The sequence below is a fragment of the Phyllobates terribilis genome, unplaced genomic scaffold, assembly GCF_046119375.1.
Source record: "Phyllobates terribilis strain yellow unplaced genomic scaffold, ASM4611937v1 Scaffold_1__5_contigs__length_1240528914, whole genome shotgun sequence".
Taxonomy (NCBI): domain Eukaryota; kingdom Metazoa; phylum Chordata; class Amphibia; order Anura; family Dendrobatidae; genus Phyllobates; species Phyllobates terribilis.
In genome coordinates, this window is record NW_027362761.1 from 612,526,453 (window position 1) to 612,551,024 (window position 24,572).

A 24,572-nucleotide genomic window follows, 5' to 3' on the forward strand; every position below is an offset into this window, starting at 1 on the left:
GCGCCTAACTCCAACTCGTTGTCTCTGTACTTCTGTTTGTGAGTTTAGAGTCCACTCGCTACTTCATTGTAAGTACCTTGTGTGTATCTGGTTCTGCTTGTCCCTTTTCCCTTCCTCCGTATCTACCGCCTGTGTTCTAACCATCTTCCTGTATTTTCCAGTCTGTTCCATATGAACAGAACCCTGTCCTCTCTGCCTGCACCTTCTGCGCTGTTCTGCTCTGCTTGCTCATCGCAACAGCGGTTTCGCTCTGCTCTGCCTTGTCCACTGCTCCGGCGGTTTCTCTCTGCTCTGCCTTGTCCACCGCACCTGCGGTTTCGCTCTGCTCTGCCTTGTCCACTGCTTCGGCGGTTTCTCTCTGCTCTGCCTTGTCCACCGCTCCGGCGGTTTCGCTCTGCTCTGCCTTGTCCACCGCTCCGGCGGTTTCGCTCTGCTCTGCCTTGTCCACCGCTCCGGTGGTTTCGCTCCGCTCTACCTTGTCTACCGCTCCGGCGGTTTCGCTCTGCCCTGCTTGCTCACCGCTCCGGCGGTTCCTCTCTGCTCTGCCTTGTCCACCACTCCGGTGGTTCCTCTTTGCTCTGCCTTGTTCACCGCTCCGGCAGTTTCGCTCTGCTCTGCCTTGTCCACCGCACCTGCGGTTTCTCTCTGCTCCGCTTGCTCATCATACCAGCGGTTTCGCTCTGCTCTGCCTTGTCCACCACTCCGGCGGTTCCTCTCTTCTCTGCCTTGTCCACCGCTCCGGCGGTTTCGCTCTGCTCTACCTGGTCCACCGCACCTGCGGTTTCGCTCTGCTCTACTTGCTCACCGCACAAGCGGTTTCGCTCTGCTCTGCCTTGTCCTCCGCTCCGGCGGTGTCGCTTTACTCTGCTTGTCTACCGCATCTGCGGTTCTGTTCCTGTATCCCAGTCTGTACTGGACCCTATTCAGCCTGCGCTCCAACCTGCCAGTACCTCCCATTCTGCACGCCAGCCGTGCCTGCCAGTACCCCCCTGTCTGCACTCCAGCTGTACTTGCCAGTACCCCCCTGTCTGCACTCCAGCTGTGCTTGCCAGTACCCCCCTGTCTGCACTCCAGCCGTGCTTGCCAGTACCCCCCTGTCTGCATACCAGCCGTGCTTTCCAGTACCCACCTGTCTGCATACCAGTCGTTCCTGCCAATACCCACCTGTCTTTATGCCAACCTAGCCTGCCTGTTCCTGCATTCCCTGGTGTGGGTCAACAGCCGTGTCCGGGGTCTGACCTGGAGTAACACCTGGTCCCTCTGCTCGATTCCTCCCTGGTGCACGGAGTCGACTGAACCGCCATGCGACCTTGGTCGGATCGGGTTGATACTTAGTTACGCCCCTCCAGGCACTCCCCAGTTCATGGTACAGTGGGATTACTAATCACGCACACGCCAGTCAGTCCGGGCGTGAGCGTAACACAGGGATGAAGAGTGCCATACATACCAGAAAGAGGAATGAAGGTGCCATAAATACCAGGATGGGTGTGTGTGTGCGTGTGTGTGGGGGGGGGGTCATACATACCAGGATGAAGGGTGCCATACATACCAAGAAGAGAGATTGAGGGGGGCCATGCATACCAGGATGGGGGATTGGGGTGCGATGCATACCAGGATGGGGAATATTAACAGATTGGGGGACATTATCCCTATAACCGTGTGAGCAGCAGACCCCCTCCCCCTTAAAAGTGCATCATGACAACATTTTTTGCTTAATTTTTTTTTTCTATTTTCCTCCTCTAAAACCTATGTGCGTCTTATGGTCCGGTGCGTCTTATAGTCCGAAAAATACGGTACCTATTTATTGGTAAATTCTTTTTTTTATTATTTATTTATTTTGTAATATTTTTAAAAATATTTTCCAATTTTTGAAACTTTTTTTTTTTTTTTTTTTACTTAGACCCTGTATTGGACTTAAACTTGTATTTCTCTGATCTCTGGTATACTGCAGAACTTTATACCTGTGAGTGCTGCACTGACAGAAGCTCTTAGACCGTGCTCCGGGAATGGTCTAAACAGGCCACCATCTCTCGCAGACTCCGAGGTTGCCATGACAACCATCAGGCCCTTGCAATGACTTCGCAGTGGCGCTGATCGGAAGGGAGATGGGGCCCCCTCCCTCTGCCAGTCTCCTAAATGTTGCGATCTATATTAATTGTGGCATTTAGGAGGTTGAACAGTCGGGGGCGATGCGGGCACCACTCCTGGCATTGATAGGGGCTATCACGTAAGCTGAGCTCCCGGCAGTGATCATGCGGGCTCAGCTCCTGTGCTGGCATGTACCAGTACATACCTATATGTCAAAGGTAGTGAAGCGGTTAAAGAATAATCATAACACAGTAACTCGTCTTTTAATAGGAGGATGGCAGGTTCTCTCTCTGAGTGATCCCAGAGGATCCTGTCCAGGAGGGAGGCCGTGTCCTCATGGTGACATAATGAAATCTCAAAATACAATCACTGGTAAATGGTCACCGTCCTTCCCCCAATCTCCATAACGGGGAATTAGGAGAGAAGAAACCGATGGATGGAAATGTGGAGCTTTCTCCAGCTCCTCTGTGGTTCCATCCCTGGTGGAGACGAGACTTGGAGAAGTTGTGTTTCTTAGTACGGCTCCTTCATCTGTCTGACGAGGGTCTTCTCTGTCCCTCTCCTCAGGGTCCTCATCCTCCGAGTGCAGAGCATTAGGCTTTGGCCTCGCTGATTATCACTTCATACTTGGGGCCACAATGTGCTGGGACCTCGGTACCGGGGGTGAGGACCACAACAATGTAATTTATTCCCTGATACATAAACATAGAATTACCGGTTCTGAGAGACGAGTCTCCTATATAGACAGATACACGGCAGGTCATGTATTCAGTCTGTGTGTCTCCACAGTTGGATCCAGGAGGAGAAATCCACCAGAGAGATGTCCCCGTCCTCTGTATCCCCAGGACTGTCCAGAGGAGAATCACAACATCCCGGAGGATCATCAGGTAGATGACACTGAAGTCCCCACAACATCTGACCATGAAGTGATGGGACCTGAGCTCATCTTACATTGTTCTTTTTAGGGTGAAGATCTGATTGATATTAAGGTTGAGGTTATACATGGAGCACAAGAGGCGACCGCAATATGGGCCGATCAGCAGGGTGAGGAGGGAGACCGTCATGTCTGTTCTGTGGTCATCTACTACTCCCATCATCTCATCATCACATGACACAATCTATTCCGTCACTGTGTGTTTCCTACAGATGGATCCAGGAGGAGAAATCCACCAGAGAGATGTCCCCGTCCTCTGTATTCCCAGGACTGTCCAGAGGAGAATCACAACATCCCGGAGAGTCATCAGGTAGACGGTGCTGAGCCCTGTACCGGATCTGTATATGGGGGACATTTCTGATCGAGGTCATAGATGTCACAGATTTTGGTGGTTTCTTGTATTGTGCTGATTGTTACATCTGATATATCAGGAGGAAGATCCGACTAAGAATAAAGTGAAGGACGAGACAGAAGAAGAAGCGATGACGAGGGGGGATCAGCCGTGTGTGAGTGACGGGAAGGAGGAGATTCCGGTAGATGTTTCCACAGGTGTGTAATAATGACCGGCGTGTGATGATGATGATGATGATGATGATGACCGGCGTGTGATGATGATGATGATGATGATGATGATGACCGGCGTGTGATGGTGATGATGACCGGCGTGTGATGATGATGATGACCGGTGTGTGATGGTGATGACCGGCGTGTGATGATGATGATGACCGGTGTGTGATGATGATGATGACCGGTGTGTGATGGTGATGACCGGCGTGTGATGATGTTGATGACCGGTGTGTGATATCGTGTGGAGCCTCCGGTGCAGTGAAGCTTTATCCACTGTCCACATCACAGCAGAAGCGTCCGGTGATGGCGCGGCTGCTCCTATAGAGTCCGGCTGTGCTCCGATGAATACCGGGGCCGCCTTCACACCTCTTCTTAATGATTTAGGAAGCACATAGTAGTTTTCCTTCACCTTCTATAATATTCCTTCCATCCTTTACGTCCATATCTTCCTTACACAAGTCCCTGCTGCCATATAAATGACTGAGCTTGTGTTCCAGGTTATGAATCTCCCCGTCCTAAGGATCTCGGTGATGTAGCAGCCTCTGCCTGGTGCTGACGAGTGACGACACATGTCACATGTAGAGTCGTCCTACCTGTCGCCTCTGTTTGCCTCCCACTGCCTCCTACACTGAGGTCGGCGTTCTGGTCCCTCCTCATCCAGGCCGGCCGCCCGGTGGCATGAAGACCCCTATGGTAAGTCAGTAAGTGCCATGCTATGGAGGTGTGGGTCAGACATACGGCTGTCGTCCCTCTGCCACTATGGAGGCCATCTTGGATGTAGGAGGACCAGAGCACAGGTCTCAGTCGGAGGCAAGCGGAGGCCACCAGGAGGTGACAGTACATGACAGTTGTTTAGTCCTCTGTGCCGGGTGGAGAATTGCTTAATCATAAAAGGGATTAGGAGCTCGTATCTACAAACAGCTGCGATGGCCGCATCTAGAGTTGTCGTTATCTGACAGTCATGTTGGTTTTTAAGACCTGGTCCATGGAGACTAAATACTGCCAGAGGGGGCGCCATTTTCCATGCACGGATTATATCCCCCGTCAGCGTGTAATTAATGTCCAAATCTTGTAATATGGAGAGATTCACTATATGGAGAATAGTATTGGGCCACACGCATTAATCACTGCATTCTGGCTTCTCCTTCAGGCCCTGTTGCCCCCCAGTGTATAACATCCAGCCCTGTTGTCCCCCAGTGTATAACATCCAGCCCTGTTGTCCCCCAGTGTATAACATCCAGCCCTGTTGCCCCCCAGTGTATAACATCCAGCCCTGTTGCCCCCCGGCATATAACATGTGGCTCCTCGCTATATATTGGCTCCAGTGGCCTCTGCTGGGTATATAGACCCCGGGGGGCATACTCAGGGGGTGATATGTGCAGGACAGGCCAGATGTTATACAGGGGTTATATTCACAATAACCAGGGTGTACTTTATTATAAGAGCACATTGTGATTTTGGGAACATTTTCTTACATTTATAGGGTGAATAGCAGAAGAGCTGCACAGCTTAATGACCAATAACATTATGACTCCGGAAATGTGAGGAGGAGAAACGAAAAAAATAAATAAATGTGTCTGTAAGGCCAATAATGGGGGAAATGTTTTTCACAAAAATCAACTCTAGTTGTAGATGAAAGACGTCACACAGGAGAGAGCAGGGCTGTGGAGTCGGAGTCGTAGCCCATTTTGGTGGAATCGGTATAAAATGGACCGACTCCAACTCCCAAAATCTATAATAAATTGGGTGCAGTAGTTCAATGCAGTTTGTGGGGAATATTTTTTTTCATAAGAATTTGGGAAAGTTATGAAATGTCCTATAAATGTCCGTCCTATTCCTGATCTAAGGGTCTAGACTTTTAGCTGAGATGAATCTGTGCTACAGTAAATTTATCACTTACACATGAGCCGTGTATGAGGGAGTCGGAGTCGTGGAGTCGGAGTCGGAGGTTTGGCTTACCGACTCCACAGCCCTGAGAGAGGAGCCGTACTCGTGTTCAGAATGTGGAAGGGGCTTCCACGTAAATCGAATCTTGCGAGGCAGAAAACATTCACACAGGAGAGGAGCCGTCTCCATGTTCACAATGTGGGAAATGCTTTATAGATGAATTAAGTCTTAGACATAAATAAGTCACACAAGATCAAAGCTGGAATCCTGTTCACTATGATGTGTTATAAACAAATTACAGCATATTAGTCCCTTTACGACGAATGACGGACATAGCACGTCATGAGCGGGTGTCAGTTCCCATGCCATGACATGCTATGTCCATCATGGGTTAAAGCTGTCATTGTGTGTAGGCACACAGTGACCCTTCTGTAGTGACAGCTGAGCAGCATGGGAAGAGGTGCGGGGACCCATGCCTGTGTTCCCCGCACTTAGATCGCGGGGATCGCTCAGTCAATCTGCAAAAAGAGGAATAAAACGCAATCAAAAAGTCGGATGTAAATAAAAATGGTACAAAAAACAAGTCACCATACAGCTCCATCAGTGGAAAAATAAAAAAGTTATAGCTCTCAGAATAAAACGATGCAAAAAAAAAAATATTTTTTCTATAAAATAGTTTTTATTGTGTAGAAGCATCAAAACATTTTATAAATGTACCGCTGTAATCGCACCGACTCGAAGAATAAAGGATAGTCGTCTAATCACTTATACCGCACGAGGACAAGACAATATGTCAGGAAACGCTGTAAAGAGAAAAAAAACGACTCCATCTTGTTATCCAATAGCATTATGTATAGAAACTACCGCTCGCCAGGCAGAAAGCGAGCCCTCACACCGCTCCAGTGACAGATGAATAAAACTAGTCGGGTTCTCAGATTAAAGTGACACAAACCAAACTTTTCTTTTACAAATTTCTCTTTTTTTTCATCAATTAAATGGAACCTGACATCATGATTCACCACTAAAAGCAGCGGTGATCAGCCTCCTAATGGCCTCTATAATGTCGCCTGTATTGTCTCTCTATTCTATATTGTAGGGATGGTACTCGCTCAGGTGCGGTTTGAGGCAAACAGGAGACATGTTCCTTTTAAATGTTCATAGAGGTTTATTAGCTTCATAAACCGTTCAAAAGGGAAATGCAAACAAAAGTGCAGGCAAAAACCAAGATAACAGTCCTTATAGCAAAGTCTCTGGATGGTCAGCGCTGTGGTCACACAGGCTGGTGTAGCGTCCAGTGTCCTGGCTGGAGACTAAACACACACAGGAGGACATCTCCCTCCAAACACACAGACCATGTGGCAAACAGCCTCCATTTTATAGGCTGTTAACCACACCCAGAGGTGAGGTATGTGGGTTGCTGGACCTGCCCATTCTCTCCTAGCCACCCGGCTCCCAGGTCCACCAATTAGTCCTCTTAGTGCATGCGTGCACTAGAGAAAATACACCGGGTTACATCATAAAGACCAGCCACCTCTGTGATACATACCTCCCATCAACGACGCGACCATTAGCCACCTTACATACCTCCCCCTCTGCCTAAAGCCGTGGGGCTTGGCACCTTCTATCACTAGACAGGGGATTCTCGAGCATTACCATGTAGCTTCCCTGCTCTATGTTCTACATGGAAGTTGAAATCCTGTAGGGCTAAAAACCAGCGGGTGACACTGGCATTTTTCCCCTTTGTTTCCCTCATTCATCAGAGTGGGGCCTGGCCAGATACTAGTCTAAATTTTCGACCTAAGATGTAGTACCGTAACGTGTCCACCGTCCACTTTATGGCCAAGCACTCCTTCTCCATAACTGAATAATTTCTCTCGCAGGAGGACGGCTTTCTACTCAGGTAGAGGACAGGGTGCTCTTCCCCGTGTATCTCCTGGGAAAGGACTGCTCCTAAACCGACATCTGAGGAGTCCGTTTGGAGTATAAACTTTCTTAAAGTTGGGGGCTACCCGGACCAGTGGCTTACTCAGCGCCACCTTCATTTCTTAAAAGGCCGACTCCGCCTTTGCAGTCCACTTGGCCATAGCTGATTTTGTCCCCTTAAGGAGGTCACTCAGGGGTGCTGCCATCATGATAAATTTTGGAATGAACCTCCTGTAGTATCCCACGATCCCCAGGAAGCTCTAACCTGCTTTTTTGACATGGGTCTCGGCCAGGTTTGGATTGCCTCAACTTTACTGATTTGGGGTTTTATCTCGCCTCTACCAACCGCATAGCCCAGGTATTTGGCTTCTTCTTTTCCCATTGCACATTTCTTCGGGCTTATTGAAAACCCCGCCTTCCTGAGAGCATCAAACACCGCCTGGACCTTTTCCAGATGACTCTCCCAGTCTGGACTGAAGAGAACAAACGTCCTGGTATGCCACAGCGTATTGCTTATGGGGTGCAAGAATTCGATCCATAGCTCTCTGGAAGGTTGCAGGGGCCCCTGCAGTCCAAACGGCATCCGGACATACTGGAAGCATCCATCCGGCGTAGAAAATGCAGTCTTCTCCTTGGCTCCCTGTGCCATGATGATCTGCCAATATCCCTTCATCAGATCCAAGGTGGTTATGTACCTTGCTGGGCCAAGCCTCTCGTTCAGCTCGTCGACCCGTGGCATGGGATATGCGTCGAATTTGGAGACTTCATTCAATTTCCAATAGTCATTGCAAAATCTCCACTCACCATCGGGCTTTGGGACTAAGGTGATTGGGCTCGACCAACCGCTCTTGGATTCTTCAATAACACCGAGTTTCAGCATACGTGCCACCTTTTTGGATATCCATTCTCGTCGGGCCTCAGGTATGCGGTAAGGCTTCAAGTTCACCCGCACATGTGGCTCCATCAGAACCTCGTGTTCTATGACCCTTGTGAAGCCCGGCAGTGCCGAGAACAGATCCCGGTTCTTCTGCAGTAACTCCCGACACTGCTGTTTCTGGGCCTTCGTTACTGTTTCCGCTATTGCGACTCCTCCCATGTCACCTTCTGGCTTGCCCAGCAAGCATGGAGCTTCCACAGCTTCCCTATCTTGCCACAGCTTGGTGAGGTTGACGTGGTACATCTGGTATGGCTTACGTTGTCCTAGTTGGTGAACCTTATAGTTCACTTCACCAACCTTTTCCACCACCTCATACGGTCCTTGCCACTTGGCCAAGAACTTGCTTTTCAGAACGAGGACCCTGTCACCAGGATTGAATTACCGCACTCTGGCTGAGCGGTTGTAGACCCTGGCCTGCGCCTCTTGTGCCTGGAGTAGATGTTCTTTTACAATGAGCATCACCTTCACTATCCTCTCCTGCATCAGAGCGACGTGCTCGATGGCGCTCTTGTGGGGCGTAACTTCGGCTTCCCAGGTTTCCTTTGCTACATCCAGGAGACCCCATGGATGTCGGCCATACAGGATTTCGAAGGTCAAAAACCCCGTAGAGGCCTGTGGAACGTGTCGGATAGAGAACAACAGATACGGCAGGAGACAGTCCCAGTCTCTCCCATCCTTTTCTATGGCCTTCCTCAGCATACTCTTCAGAGTTTTGTTGAACCTCTCTATGAGGCCATCTGTCTGAGGATGGTACACTGATGTTCTCAGTTGGGAGATTTGCAGGACCTTGCACAATTCCCTCATTACCTTACTCATAAAGGGTGCTCCCTGGTCAGTCAGGATCTCCCTTGACAACCCTGTCCAGGAGAAAACATGGACTAACTCACGGGCTATAGTCTTGGCGGAGGAGTTTCTCAGTGGGATCGCTTCAGGATACGGGTGGCATAGTCCAAGATGACCAAAATATATTGATGCCCAAGAGCAGATTTAACCAAGGGACTGACTTAAGTCCATAGCAATTCTCTCGAATGGCACTTCAATAATGGGCAATGGCACGAGGGGACTTGGAAAGTGATAGGTGGGGGCGGTTAACTGACATGTGGGGAAGGACCTGCAATACTTTAATATATCCCGGGTCAATAGAACCTCTGCATGATCCATTCCTGGGTTTTTTCCACCCCTAGATGTCCCCCCAAGATATGTGAATGTGCCATGTCCAACACCTTCCATCTATAGGGCCCCGGCACCAATAACTGTTCCACCAGCTCTTCCCTTACTTTCGTAACACGTTACAACAATTCCCCACTCAACATAAAATAGGGAAACCATGTGTCAGCCCCAGGCTCCTGTGCAACCCCATTTATGACCGTGACATTATTGAAGGCTCCTTCAGAATTAGGTCCCTATGTTGGTCAGACTCAAAATTCTCACTAGTCTTCCCTAACTATGGAATATCAGATTCAGGTGACACAACCTCCTCACCCCCCCCCCCCCCCCAAGGACACAAAAAGACAAAAAGGAAACTTGTCTGACTCTGGGTGTGGTGACAACTCATCAGGGTTAACTGGTTTCCTCTCTGAACCAGCGAACCCGGAACCCTTCCCCCACAGATCCCAAAATAAACAAAAGTCCCGGTATATAATAATGGGGTGCAACAAGTCCTGGACGACGCCGACCTCGTGGGACTCAGTACCTTGGGCCGTTTCAATGGCCATAGGGTAGTCCTTAGCATCACCATGGATGCACTGTACGCCAAATTATTTTTTCCCCGGGATCAGTTGGAGAGAAAGGGTGGCTCTCACAAGGGTCACCAGACTCCCAGAGTCTAGCAGTGCCGTTACCTGCCGTCCCTTCACCTTCACAGGACACTCTTGTGGCCTCTCGCTGGGTGGATAGTTCACACTGCAGGTCGGACATGCATAATATGAACAACAGTGTCCTATGCTGCAGTCCCTCAGCTTGGAGGTCAGAGGACAACGGACGGCTATATGGCCTGGGCCGTGGCACCTCCAGCAAACCACATCACTCGTAGGGACCTTGGGTACCACCTCCCCCTGCCCCTTTGGACCTTGGATGCCTCATCCCCTTTTGCATCTCTGCCCCCTGCTGGGACCCCCAGTATGGAGTGGGCTGCCTTCCCAAAGAACCTTTGACCCCCTGGTATCTCTCGACCAGTCCGATCAGTTCATCTGCATTCCTGGGATCACCCTGGGCAACCCAAGTCTGTATTGGGCCTCGGTAGAGAGTGCACAAACCAGTCAATCACCCGCTTTACCATCTGCACAGGCATGGAGGAGTCGGGCTGCGGCCACTTCTGGACCAAGTGTAACAGGTCAAACATTTGGGAGTGAGGTGGTTTGTCCCGGTGATATGCCCAGCTGTGAACCCACTGTGCCCTGATAGTCATTGTCACCCCCAAAAGTGCGAGGATCTCAGATTTTAGCTTGCCATACTCTTTGGCATCTTGCAAAGTTAAGTCATAGTACACCTTCTGGGGCTCTCCCGTCAAGTATGGCGCCAGTACCTCTGCCCACTGCTCTGGTGGAAGTTTCTCCCTCTCGGCGACCCTTTCAAACACCGTCAGGAAGGCCTCAACATCATCCCCTGGGGTCATTTTCGTCTGGACGTGGGTATCATCAGCCGGACCTGGGGTTGGGGCGCTCGTCCTGCCCTGGATGGCGGCTGCCAGGAGCTGCATCTGCTGCCATTGTTTCTGCTGGTGCTGCTGGATCTGCTGTTACAACAGCCTGTTGGTCTCCTGCTGCTGCTGCGACTGGACCAAGTGTTTCAGCTGGTCCTCCATTTTGTCTGGCAATACTTGCTGGCTTGTGACAGACTTGATCCAGGACACGCAGTCCTTCCTGTAGCAGTCACACGTCTTCTGGGAACGCTGCCCGCATTTTCCACCAATTGTAAAGGTGGTACTCACTCAGGTGCGGTTTGAGGCAAACAGGAGACATGTTCCTTTTAAATGTTCATAGAGGTTTATTAGCTTCATAAACCGTTCAAAAGGGAAATGCAAACAAAAGTGCAGGCAAAAACCAAGATAACAGTCCTTATAGCAAAGTCTCTGGATGGTCAGCGCTGTGGTCACACAGGCTGGTGTAGCGTCCAGTGTCCTGGCTGGAGACTAAACACACACAGGAGGACATCTCCCTCCAAACACACAGACCATGTGGCAAACAGCCTCCATTTTATAGGCTGTTAACCACACCCAGAGGTGAGGTATGTGGGTTGCTGGACCTGCCCATTCTCTCCTAGAAACCCGTACCCCGGCTCCCAGGTGCACCAATTACTCCTCTTAGTGCATGCGTGCACTAGAGAAAATACACCGGGTTACATCACAGAGACCAGCCACCCCTGTGATACATACCTCCCATCAACTGCGCGACCATTAGCCACCTTACAATATATATATATATATATATATATATATATATATATATATATATATATATATATATATATATATATATAACCGTTAGGTCCATATATATTTGGACAGAGACAACATTTTTCTAATTTTGGTTCTAGACATTACCACAATGAATTTTACACAAAACAATTCAGATGCAGTTGAAGTTCAGACTTTCAGCTTTCATTTGAGGGTATCCACACTAAAATTGGATGAAGGGTTTAGGAGTTTCAGCTCCTTAACATGTGCCACCCTGTTTTTAAAGGGACCAAAAGTAATTGGACAATTGACTCCAAGACTATTTCATTGTTTTGTTTAAAATTCATTGTGGTAATGTCTAGAACCAAAATTAGAAAAATGTTGTCTCTGTCCAAATATATATGGACCTAACTGTATGTGTGTGATTAAAAACTGTCGTTGTCACGGGTGTGTTGCCACGAAGATCGTCACGATTACACAGCCTGACTTCTTGCAGCTGACTTTTTGGTGCTTTGTGTTTTTCGGCAGTGAGGGAGTTAATTCTCTCTCTCTCTGTGCTAGACGAGGTCCAGCCTCGCCCAGCTGCAATCAATGCTGCTGTAGTGAGACTCCTTCAAATGCCTGCTGGTCTGTTAGGGAAGTGTCGGTGAAAGCATTTCATGCAGACTAACAGAGCGGATCGTGGTATTTGGAGTTTCAGAGATAAGTGTATTCGGAGAGTTTTTTCCCTTCCTCGCTTTATCATTTATCTCCTTTCCCGTTGGTGTTCCCTCTGTTGTAGTTGTGTAGTTTTTGTATGCAAGGTGGTTTTGGTTTTTCCCTTGTACTGTCTCGTTCGTCTAAGTACTGTGTGTGGGCATATTATTACTTGTCCCCTTTTGTTGTGATCGGGGTCCTTCTCAGGACTAGATTACTTAGGTGCAGGGATCCTCATGAGGTAGGGGTTACGCTGGCGGCCTGGACCTCTGTACCTTTAACAGTACCTCCAGGTTGAGGGATTAGTCAGGGCCCCAGCTTAGGGTCAGCTTAGGCCCCCTACCTCCAGTATACAGAGACAGCGTGACATTTTCACCGACCACTTAGTTTTTCTCCAGCTACCATGGATCCAGTAGCCGGTCTAGCTCGGCAGTTGCAGAGTTTGTCCATGGAGCTGGCGGACGTTAGGTCCAAGGTTTTGTATCCTCAGGAGCAAGCCGGACCAGAACCTAAAGTAGCTCTCCCTGACAGGTTCACTGGGGGGCGGGACAAGTTTTTTGTTTTCCGGGAGGCATGCAAGTTGTACTTTCGGCTGCGGCCTCGGTCATCGGGGAGTGAAGAACAAAGGGTGGGAATTGTCATCTCGCTCCTACAAGGGGACCCACAATCTTGGGCGTTCTCTCTTCCCCCGGGCTCCCCGGCTCTCCAGTCAGTGGATAGGTTTTTCGCTGCTCTGGGACTCGTATATGATGACCCAGATCGGATCTCCCTTGCTGAGTCTAAGTTACGTAGGATCCAGCAGGGAGATCGTCCGGCGGAGGAATTCTGTTCGGAGTTCCGTAGGTGGGCCACGGACACCCAGTGGAATGACCCGGCTCTTAGGAGCCAGTTTTGTCAAGGTTTATCCGACAAATTACAGGATGTGTTGGCACAGTATGACTCTCCCGCGTCACTGGAAGCCGCTATGGCCCTTGCTATTCGCGTTGACAGACGGCTTCGGGAGAGGTGCGGGATAACTCTACCCCCTGTGATGACTCCACCTCCTACAAGGTCCCCTCATATGGTGGTTCCCCTGGTCAGTCCAGAGGAGCCTATGCAATTAGGAGGGACATCATTTCGGGGGAGGGGACCGGTGGTGCGCCATAAGACAGGAAGGTGTTTCTTCTGCGGGAGAAAGGGACATTTTATTGGGGGGTGTCCATCCCGTCCCTTGCAGAGTGAAGAGTCGTCGGAAAACTGTTGATCCCAGGTTGTGTGGTGGACGGCAATCTGGGAGTAGGTATTTCGTCCCTAGGTTCGTCTCAGTTTCTCGTACCGGCGGAGGTGGTGGTGGGTACGAGAACTGAGAGGATATCTGTTCTTCTGGATAGTGGGGCCGGGGCTAATCTGGTTGATGCTCGGTTTGCCCGGGTTCAAGGTATGCGATTGAGTGAGTTGGCTAAACCCATCCCCATATTCTCGATCGATGCCAGGCCTCTCGGTCAGGGAAGTTTTTTGCAAGCTGTGCATGACGTAAAACTTCAAGTGGGGGCGATACATAAAGAACTGTTGTCTTGCTACGTGTTGGAGGGTCTTCCCACTCCTATAGTGTTGGGCCTTCCTTGGTTAACTAAGCATAACCCGGTTATTAATTGGCAAACCAGAGAGATAAGCCAATGGAGTAAATTCTGTAATAAAAACTGCATGAACACGGTCATCGGTGCGGTTACTCCTTGGGTCTTACCTCCATTTCTGGCGGACTTTGAGGATGTATTCTCGGAGAAAGGGTGTCAGGAACTACCTCCTCATCGCGAGTATGACTGTTCTGTAAAACTGCTCCCTGAGGCCAAGTTACCTAAAGCTAGGTTGTATAACCTTTCTGGTCCTGAGAGGCAGGCCATGAAGGATTATATTTCAGAAAGTCTGGCTAAGGGGCATATTAGACCTTCATCTTCACCGGTGGCTGCAGGGTTCTTCTTTGTTAAGAAGAAAGATGGAGGCCTACGCCCTTGCCTGGATTTCCGTGAACTTAATCGGATTACGGTCCGAGATCCGTATCCGCTCCCACTTATTCCCGATCTCTTTAATCAGATCGTGGGCGCCAAATGGTTCTCTAAGTTGGATCTCAGGGGGGCGTACAATCTGATTAGGATGAAGGAGGGGGATGAGTGGAAGACGGCGTTTAACACTCCGGAGGGGCATTATGAGAACCTTGTCATGCCATTCGGTCTGACTAATGCCCCGGCGGTGTTCCAACACTTTGTTAATGACATTTTTCGCCGCCTGGTGGGACAGTTTGTTGTCATATATCTGGATGATATCTTAATTTACTCGCCGGATCTGGTGTCTCATCAGGAGCACGTTAGGCAGGTGTTACAGATCTTGCGGGATAATAAACTGTATGCCAAGTGGGAAAAATGTGTGTTCGCCGTACAGGAACTCCAGTTTTTAGGCTTCCTGGTTTCAGCGTCCGGTTTTCGTATGGACCCTGGGAAAGTGCGGGCAGTTCTTGAGTGGGATCGGCCAGAGAATCTTAAGGCACTACAACGTTTCCTGGGGTTTGCTAATTATTACCGGAAGTTCATTCGTAATTTCTCGTCCATGGTTAAGCCTCTCACAGACATGACTAAAAAGGGGACGGATTTTTCTAGGTGGTCTGACAAGGCTTGTCAAGCATTCTCCTCCTTGAAAAAATGTTTTGCCTCGGCACCCATACTCATTCAACCGGATGCGTCACAACCATTCATTGTAGAGGTAGACGCTTCCGAGGTAGGGGTGGGAGCAGTATTGTCACAAGGTTCGTCCCCTGGTAAGTGGCATCCGTGCGCCTTTTTCTCTAAAAAATTGTCGTCCGCTGAGAGGAATTACGATGTCGGCAATAGGGAACTCTTGGCCATTAAGTTAGCTTTTGAGGAGTGGCGCCATTTTTTGGAGGGGGCAGTCCATCCGGTCACCGTCATCACCGATCACAAGAACCTGCTATATCTGGAGTCCGCGAAACGTCTGAATCCCAGACAAGCTAGGTGGTCATTGTTTTTTACCAGGTTTAATTTTGTCGTTACATATCGTCCTGGGTCAAAAAATGTAAAGGCGGATGCCTTATCTCGTAGTTTCCTTGGGGCCGGGAATACGGACGACCCGATTCCTATCCTTCAGGAGGGGGTGGTGGTTTCGACAGTATGCTCTGAGCTGGAGGAGGAGGTATTGGAGGCTCAGGGGGACGCCCCTGTTGGACCTCCGGGGAGACCGTTTGTTCCAGATCAGTTGCGACAAAAGGTGATCGAGGCACACCATAACTCAGTTTTTGCAGGACACCCGGGGAGTAGAGCAACTGTGGATCTCCTCTCGCGTCGGTTTTGGTGGCCTAACTTACATAAGGAGGTGGTAACTTTTGTCGCGTCCTGTGGGGTTTGTGCGCGCTCTAAGACCTCACATACCCGTCCGTCTGGGGCCCTCTTACCTTTGAAGATCCCGGAGCGTCCTAGGACTCATCTGTCTATGGACTTTATTACGGACCTCCCTCCGTCTTCGGGTAAAACGGTCATACTCGTTGTAGTGGACAGGTTCAGCAAGATGGCACATTTTATCGCTCTTCCGGCTCTCCCTAATGCTAAAACTCTTGCGCAGGTGTTCATTGGGGAGATTGTGAGGCTTCACGGGGTACCCTCCGAGGTGGTGTCTGATCGGGGGTCTCAGTTTGTGTCCAAGTTCTGGAAGGCGTTTTGTGCACGGCGGGGTATGCATTTGTCGTTCTCATCGGCTTTTCATCCTCAGACCAATGGTCAGACGGAACGTATGAACCAGAGCTTGGAGACATATCTCCGGTGTTTTGTGTCAGAGAACCAGGAGGACTGGGCTTCTTTCTTACCTCTGGCAGAGTTTGCTCTTAATAATAGGCGGAGCGAGTCCACTGGTAAGTCCCCGTTTTTTGGGGCATATGGTTTTCACCCCCAGTTTTGTACTTTCAGTAGGGGGGGCTCTTCGGGGGTTCCTGAGGAGGAACGATTTTCCTCATCACTCGCTTCAGTATGGAGAGGGGTGCTGAAGAATCTGAATACTATGGGGAACCGATACAAACGTATGGCTGATAGGAGGAGAGTGTCTGGTCCGGACCTAAGTGTGAACGATCGGGTATGGTTGTCTACCAGGAATATAAAACTTAAGGTTCCCTCCTGGAAACTGGGTCCCAGGTTCATCGGGCCGTACAGAATCAGTTCTATTATTAATCCGGTGGCATTCCGTCTTGACCTCCCCCCTACGTTTAAAATTCACAACGTGTTCCACAGATCGTTGCTTAAGAGGTATGTGGCGCCGGTGGTACCGTCACCTTTACCTCCCCCTCCAGTGGTGGTCAAGGGTAACTTGGAGTTCCAGGTATCGAGGGTCATCGATTCACGCTTTAATCGCCGGTCCCTTCAGTACCTGGTTCATTGGAAAGGGTATGGTCCTGAGGAGAGGATGTGGGTTCCTGCGTCGGATATTAACGCAGACCGATTAGTTCGGGCCTTCCACACGACTCACCCGGATAAACCTGGCCCTGAGGGTCCGGAGGCCCCTCGTAGAAGGGGGGGTACTGTCACGGGTGTGTCGCCACGAAGATCGTCACGATTACACAGCCTGACTTCTCGCAGCTGACTTTTTGGTGCTTTGTGTTTTTCGGCAGTGAGGGAGTTAATTCTCTCTCTCTCTGTGCTAGACGAGGTCCAGCCTCGCCCAGCTGCAATCAATGCTGCTGTAGTGAGACTCCTTCAAATGCCTGCTGGTCTGTTAGGGAAGTGTCGGTGAAAGCATTTCATGCAGACTAACAGAGCGGATCGTGGTATTTGGAGTTTCAGAGATAAGTGTATTCGGAGAGTTTTTTCCCTTCCTCGCTTTATCATTTATCTCCTTTCCCGTTGGTGTTCCCTCTGTTGTAGTTGTGTAGTTTTTGTATGCAAGGTGGTTTTGGTTTTTCCCTTGTACTGTCTCGTTCGTCTAAGTACTGTGTGTGGGCATATTATTACTTGTCCCCTTTTGTTGTGATCGGGGTCCTTCTCAGGACTAGATTACTTAGGTGCAGGGATCCTCAGGAGGTAGGGGTTACGCTGGCGGCCTGGACCTCTGTACCTTTAACAGTACCTCCAGGTTGAGGGATTAGTCAGGGCCCCAGCTTAGGGTCAGCTTAGGCCCCATACCTCCAGTATACAGAGACAGCGTGACAGTCGTCCCTCGTCTCCTCCACCTGCACACACCGGCTGTCAGTCACACTGCTGTGGCCGTGCTCCCACCGCACAGTAGCATTGATTGACAGTTGTCCTGGACTGGTTTACTGACTGCAGGAAGGGACGAATAAACATAATTTTTAAAGACCTATTTAATGCTTTGTGCAAGTTCAGCTGCATATAGGACAATTAGTGTAAGGAGGCTCCAGGGGGCATAGGGAGGCTCCATGGAGGATAAAGGGGGTAGGGAGGCTCCATGGAGGATAAAGGGGGTAGGGAGGCTCCATGGAGGATAAAGTGGGTAGGGAGGCTCCGGGGGGTAGTGAGGCTCCGGGGGGTAGGGAGGCTCTGGGTGGTAGGGAGGCCATTTGCACTACAGGTTGCTCACATACTGGAATCGTTCCACTTTCTACCTCTGTAGATTTTCCTTCTCAGACATTGGGAGAAGGACTCCCCGGTGCCTCTCTGGTCAGTATTTGGTTTAATATATAGTTAATTATTTTTTTAAGTGATGTCTGTTCTGATAGTAAAACGCACAGCTTGGTGAGGAGGGTGGGCCCAGACACAAGTTCTGCAGAGGGTCCCTTCTCAGTTAGTGTCCGTCCCCTGGGGTCTGTAATTAGGATTTAACCCCTTAATGTGTCTTCAGTGCTATTTCAGTCTCCTAATGTTTCCCATCATACCCTTAGACATACTGAGGACATGATGACGGCGGCCGGAGCTCGACTGCTCCTGGATATTGGTCCACCTTTTTGATTAGTCAATCTCATTTGCATGCAGTAATGTAGGATTAAAACTCCATTTTTAATTGTGTGGACACTTTTCTACACTAAAGGCACAAAAGGAAACTTGAGAGAGTGAACTGGCACTGGTGGTACATTAAGGGGGTAAATCCTGATGACAGATTCCCTTTAAGAACTATTTGCTGTCTAGTCTCTGCCACCCCTGACTTGTGCCAATGTCACCAGATTATAAGTGTTATTCACTTTACCCGTCATTGTGTTAATGTTATGGCATGTAGTTGTGAGATCCATAAAATACATTTAAAAATCCTTTTGTGTTGTTGAAAAAATCACATCTAATCTATCTTTCATCCTTCTAGGAAATCCTTGTGAGAATAACGGTTTATCACTAAATTGCAAAAAAGAAGATATCAGGAAGCACTCTAATGGAGAAAACCTCATCACCCTTCCTGCACCTCCTGGACTTCACAGCACTTCACCTTCTTATAATCCTCCTGATCATGAGGAATCATCTCCTGAGCAATCTCGCATTATTACCACTATTCCAGGTGACACAGTGGGTACAAGATTTCAGTGTGACAAGCAACTTACTAAAAGCTCAGCTCAGACACAAAGAAAACACAAAGGAGAAAAGCCATACTCCTGTTCAGAATGTGGGAAATGCTTTACACATAAATCAAAATATCTTATACATGTGAGAACTCACACAGGAGAAAAGCCATATTCATGTTCAGAATGTGGGAAGTCCTTCACGGAAAAAGGCAAGCTTATTATACATCAGAAAATTCACACAGGAGAGAAGCCGTATTCATGTTCAGAATGTGGGAAATGTTTTAGAGAGAAATGGAATCTTGTTGCACATCAAAGAATTCACACTGGAGAGAAACAGTTTTCATGTTCAGAATGTGGGAAATGTTTTAGAGATAAATGGAATCTTGTTACACATCAAAGAATTCACACCGGGGAGAAACCATTTTCATGTTTACAATGTGGAAAAAGCTTTACAGAGAAATCACAACTTGTTAAACATCAGAGAATTCACACAGGAGAGAAGCCGTTTACATGTTCAGAATGTGGAAAATGCTTTACAGAGAAATCACATCTTCGTACACATCAGAAAATTCACACAGGAGAGAAGCCGTATTCATGTTCAGAATGTGGGAAATGCTTTAAAGAGAAATCACAACTTCGTAAACATGGGATAATTCACACAGGAGAAAAGCCATATTCATGTTCAAAATGTGGGAAATGCTTTACAGCTAAAACAAGTCTTATGAGACACGAGAGACGTCACACAGGAGAGAAGCCGTATTCATGTTCAGAATGTGGAAAATGTTTTAGAGATAAACCAAATCTTGTTAAACATCAAAGAATTCACACCGGGGAGAAACCGTTTTCATGTTTACAATGTGGAAAATGCTTTACAGAGAAATCACAACTTAATAAACATAGGAGAACTCACACAGGAGAGAAGCCGTATTCATGTTCACTGTGTGGGAAATCTTTTGTAAAGAAATCATATTTTGTTAGACATAAGAGAAGTCATACAGGAAAGAATCTGTAATTATGTTCACTGTGTTTTATAAATTTTAATAAACAGTGCTCAGCATAAATAAGTACACCCCCATTGATAATTAAAATGTTACTTAATATCTCACTGAGCACGAGAAAAATTTCTAAAATTTTCCTGTCCCCCATGACCAGCGCGACAGGAGAGAGGGGATCCACTCCTCAAGGACAGAAAACCTATTGAATGAAAGGGCGGCACGTTTCCCCCGCATCAGTTGGTTTCCTGTCCTTGAAGGAACATGAAGCTGAAGAATCAGGAGCGGAAAGTCAAAGAAGCAAGTTACCCAGGCCTTGCCCAGTTGCCTGAAGAACAGCTCCTTGTCTGAAGCGCCGGTGTTGGGTTCAGGAAGCACCTTCTCTCGTCCAGGGGGGGCTCATGTGGCTGTGAGCACCAGAGGCATTTTGGATGTCTGCTGGCCGCTGATTCGTTCTTGGTCTGCACATGTGCTGGGATTGACACTTCCTGATGACGAGCGTGCTGGAGACTTATGACCCGGAAGTGTTGGATTGCTCTTCCGTGGGGTCCAGAGGCGTTATGCATGGGGGGAGGAGTTGCTGTGGCTGGTGCCTCATTTAAAATGAAGTCTGACTGCCAAACGAGTGTGTTTGCTCTGGCTCTCCTTCCCCTGGTGATATGAAGGATCTGCAACAGCAGCGGCAGTATCACGAGTGGCAGAAGTTGACCGTAAGATGAGCCAGAGAATAAGAGTGGGTCGTGAATCCACCATCTCCAGAGGAGAATAATCGTGTGATTTGATCCAGCCTCCGAATCTAGTACCATTATTAAACATTAGGATGGTGAGTCATCTTCATGAAAGTTCACCATGATAATTAGGTCCCTTTATCTTGTCTTTAATTACTAGGAAAGAAATGTAGCACAAAGCTTAAGTATAATGTGTGCACTTTGTAGGGATAAGTTACCTGACTTGTGGCAGAAAAGACTGTACAGATTGTACAGAGAGAACCACATGTGAAGACTCCCCCATCTTCACCATGGATTTCAGATCCGTGATCAGGGCAGAAGCTAAGGATTCCCTGAAGACCCTTATTAATAAGGAAAATGATAGAAAGGGAAGGAAAAAGTCCAAAAAATGTATCAACTGATTCAGATGAATCTATAAAGTTGGAAAGTGAATGTGGATCGGATTCTTCTTCCTCTTCATCCTCTGATGGCGATGTGCTCTCCTATAAAAGACACAGGTTCATTAAGGCTGTGAGAGCTACCGTGGGCTAAGATGCTAAGACCCCCAAGTCAATACAAGATATCTTGTTCGGTGGATTAGAGCAGGAAATAAGGCGCACATTTCCAATTAATAAAAAGATTCAGGCTCTCATTAACCCCTTCACGACCTTGGATGTATCCGTACATCCAGGTTGGTCACTACTTACCAACCTCGGACGCATTAATAGGTCCAGTCATTACACACAGAGGGATCTATTATATAGAGTCATTACACACAGAGGGATCTATTATATAGAGTCATTACACACAGAAGGATCTATTATATAGAGTCATTACACACAGAGGGATCTATTATATGGAGTCATTACACGCAGAGGGATCTATTATATAGAGTCATTACACGCAGAGGGATCTATTATATAGAGTCATTACACGCAGAGGGATCTATTATATAGAGTCATTACACGCAGAGGGATCTATTATATAGAGTCATTACACGCAGAGGGATCTATTATATAGAGTCATTACACGCAGAGGGATCTATTATATAGAGTCATTACACGCAGAGCGATCTATTATATAGAGTCATTACACACAGGGGGATCTATTATATAGAGCCATTACACACAGGGGGATCTATTATATAGTCATTACACGCAGAGGGATCTATTATATAGAGTCATTACACACAGAGGGATCTATTATATAGAGTCATTACACACAGGGGGATCTATTATATAGAGCCATTACACACAGGGGGATCTATTATATAGTCATTACACACAGAGGGATCTATTATATAGAGTCATTACACGCAGAGTGATCTATTATATAGAGTCATTACACGCAGAGGGATCTATTATATAGAGTCATTACACGCAGAGGGATCTATTATATAGAGACATTATACGCAGAGTGATCTATTATATAGAGTCATTACACACAGAGGGATCTATTATATAGTCTTTACACACAGAGGGATCTATTATATAGAGTCATTACACACAGAGGGATCTATTATATAGTCATTGCACACAGAGAGATCTATTATATAGAGTCATTGCACACAGAGGGATCTATTATATAGAGTCATTACACACAGAGTGATCTATTATATAGAGTCATTACACACAGGGATCTATTATATAGAGTCATTACACACTGAGGGATCTATTATATAGAGTCATTACACACAGGGATCTATTATATAGAGTCATTAAACACAGAGGGATCTATTATATAGAGTCATTACACACAGAGGGATCTATTATATAGAGTCATTGCACACAGGGATCTATTATATAGAGTCATTGCACACAGAGGGATCTATTATATAGAGTCATTACACACAGGGATCTATTATATAGAGTCATTACACACCGAGGAATCTATTATATAGAGTCATTACACACAGAGGGATCTATTATATAGAGTCCTTACACACAGGGATCTATTATATAGAGTCCTTACACACAGAGGGATCTATTATATAGAGTCATTACAGACAGGGATCTATTATATAGAGTCATTACACACAGAGTGATCTATTATATAGAGTCATTACACGCAGAGGGATCTATTATTTAGAGTCATTACACGCAGAGGGATCTTTTATATAGAGTCATTACACACAGAGGGATCTATTATATAGAGTCATTACACACAGGGATCTATTATATAGTCATTACACGCACAGGGATCTATTATTTAGAGTCATTACACGTAGAGGGATCTATTATATAGACATTACACACAGAGGGATCTATTATAGTCATTACACACAGAGGGATCTATTATATAGACTCATTACACACAGAGGGATCTATTATATAGAGTCCTTACACACAGAGGTATCTATTATATAGAGTCCTTACACACAGAGGTATCTATTATATAGAGTCCTTACACACAGAGGGATCTATTATATAGAGTCCTTACACACAGAGGGATCTATTATATAGAGTCATTACACACAGGGATCTATTATATAGAGTCATTACACACAGGGATCTATTATATAGAGTCATTACACACAGGGATCTATTATATAGAGTCATTACACACAGAGCGATCTATTATATAGAGTCATTACACACAGGGATCTATTATACAGAGTCATTACTCACAGAGCGATCTATTATATAGTCATTGCACACAGAGGGATCTATTATACAGAGTCATTGCACACAGAGCGATCTATTATACAGAGTCATTACACACAGAGTGATCTATTATATAGAGTCATTGCACACAGAGGGGTCTATTATATAGAGTCATTACACACAGAGGGATCTATTATATAGAGTCATTACACACAGAGGGATCTATTATATAGAGTCATTGCACACAGAGGGATCTATTATATAGAGTCATTGCACACAGAGGGATCTATTATATAGTCATTGCACGCAGAGGGACCTATTATATAGAGTCATTACACGCAGAGGGATCTATTATAGAGTCATTACACGCAGAGGGATCTATTATATAGAGTCATTACACGCAGAGGGATCTATTATATAGAGTCATTACACGCAGAGGGATCTATTATATAGAGTCATTACACGCAGAAGGATCTATTATATGGAGTCATTACACGCAGAGGGATCTATTATATGGAGTCATTACACGCAGAGGGATCTATTATATAGAGTCATTACACGCAGAGGGATCTATTATATAGAGTCATTACACGCAGAGGGATCTATTATATAGAGTCATTACACACAGAGCTATCTATTATATAGAGTCATTACACACAGGGGGATCTATTATATAGAGCCATTACACACAGGGGGATCTATTATATAGTCATTACACACAGAGGGATCTATTATATAGAGTCATTACACGCAGAGGGATCTATTATATAGAGTCATTACACGCAGAGTGATCTATTATATAGAGTCATTACACGCAGAGGGATCTATTATATAGAGTCATTACACGCAGAGTGATCTATTATATAGAGTCATTACACGCAGAGGGATCTATTATATAGAGACATTATACACAGAGTGATCTATTATATAGAGTCATTACACACAGAGGGATCTATTATATAGTCTTTACACACAGAGGGATCTATTATATAGAGTCATTGCACACAGAGGGATCTATTATATAGAGTCATTGCACACAGAGGGATCTATTATATAGAGTCATTACACACAGAGTGATCTACTATATAGAGTCATTACACACAGGGATCTATTATATAGAGTCATTAAACACAGAGGGATCTATTATATAGAGTCATTACACACAGAGGGATCTATTATATAGAGTCATTGCACACAGGGATCTATTATATAGAGTCATTGCACACAGAGGGATCTATTATATAGAGTCATTACACACAGGGATCTATTATATAGAGTCATTACACACCGAGGAATCTATTATATAGAGTCATTACACACAGAGGGATCTATTATATAGAGTCCTTACACACAGGGATCTATTATATAG

General features: G+C 46.9%; 2 protein-coding genes across 2 annotated transcripts in view; both read left to right on the top strand.

Annotated features, from left to right (window-relative positions):
- Positions 1-24,572, top strand: part of LOC141272556 (uncharacterized) — a 639,831-nt gene that overhangs the window by 120,288 nt on the left and 494,971 nt on the right. The window lies entirely within an intron of this gene.
- LOC141272600 (uncharacterized) lies at positions 3,059-19,937 on the top strand. Its single transcript, XM_073683508.1, has 4 exons — positions 3,059-3,132; positions 3,235-3,332; positions 3,454-3,571; positions 18,709-19,937. The coding sequence occupies exons 3-4, from the start codon at positions 3,505-3,507 to the stop codon at positions 19,911-19,913; spliced, it is 1,272 nt and encodes a 423-aa protein (XP_073539609.1). The 5' UTR covers positions 3,059-3,132; positions 3,235-3,332; positions 3,454-3,504; the 3' UTR covers positions 19,914-19,937.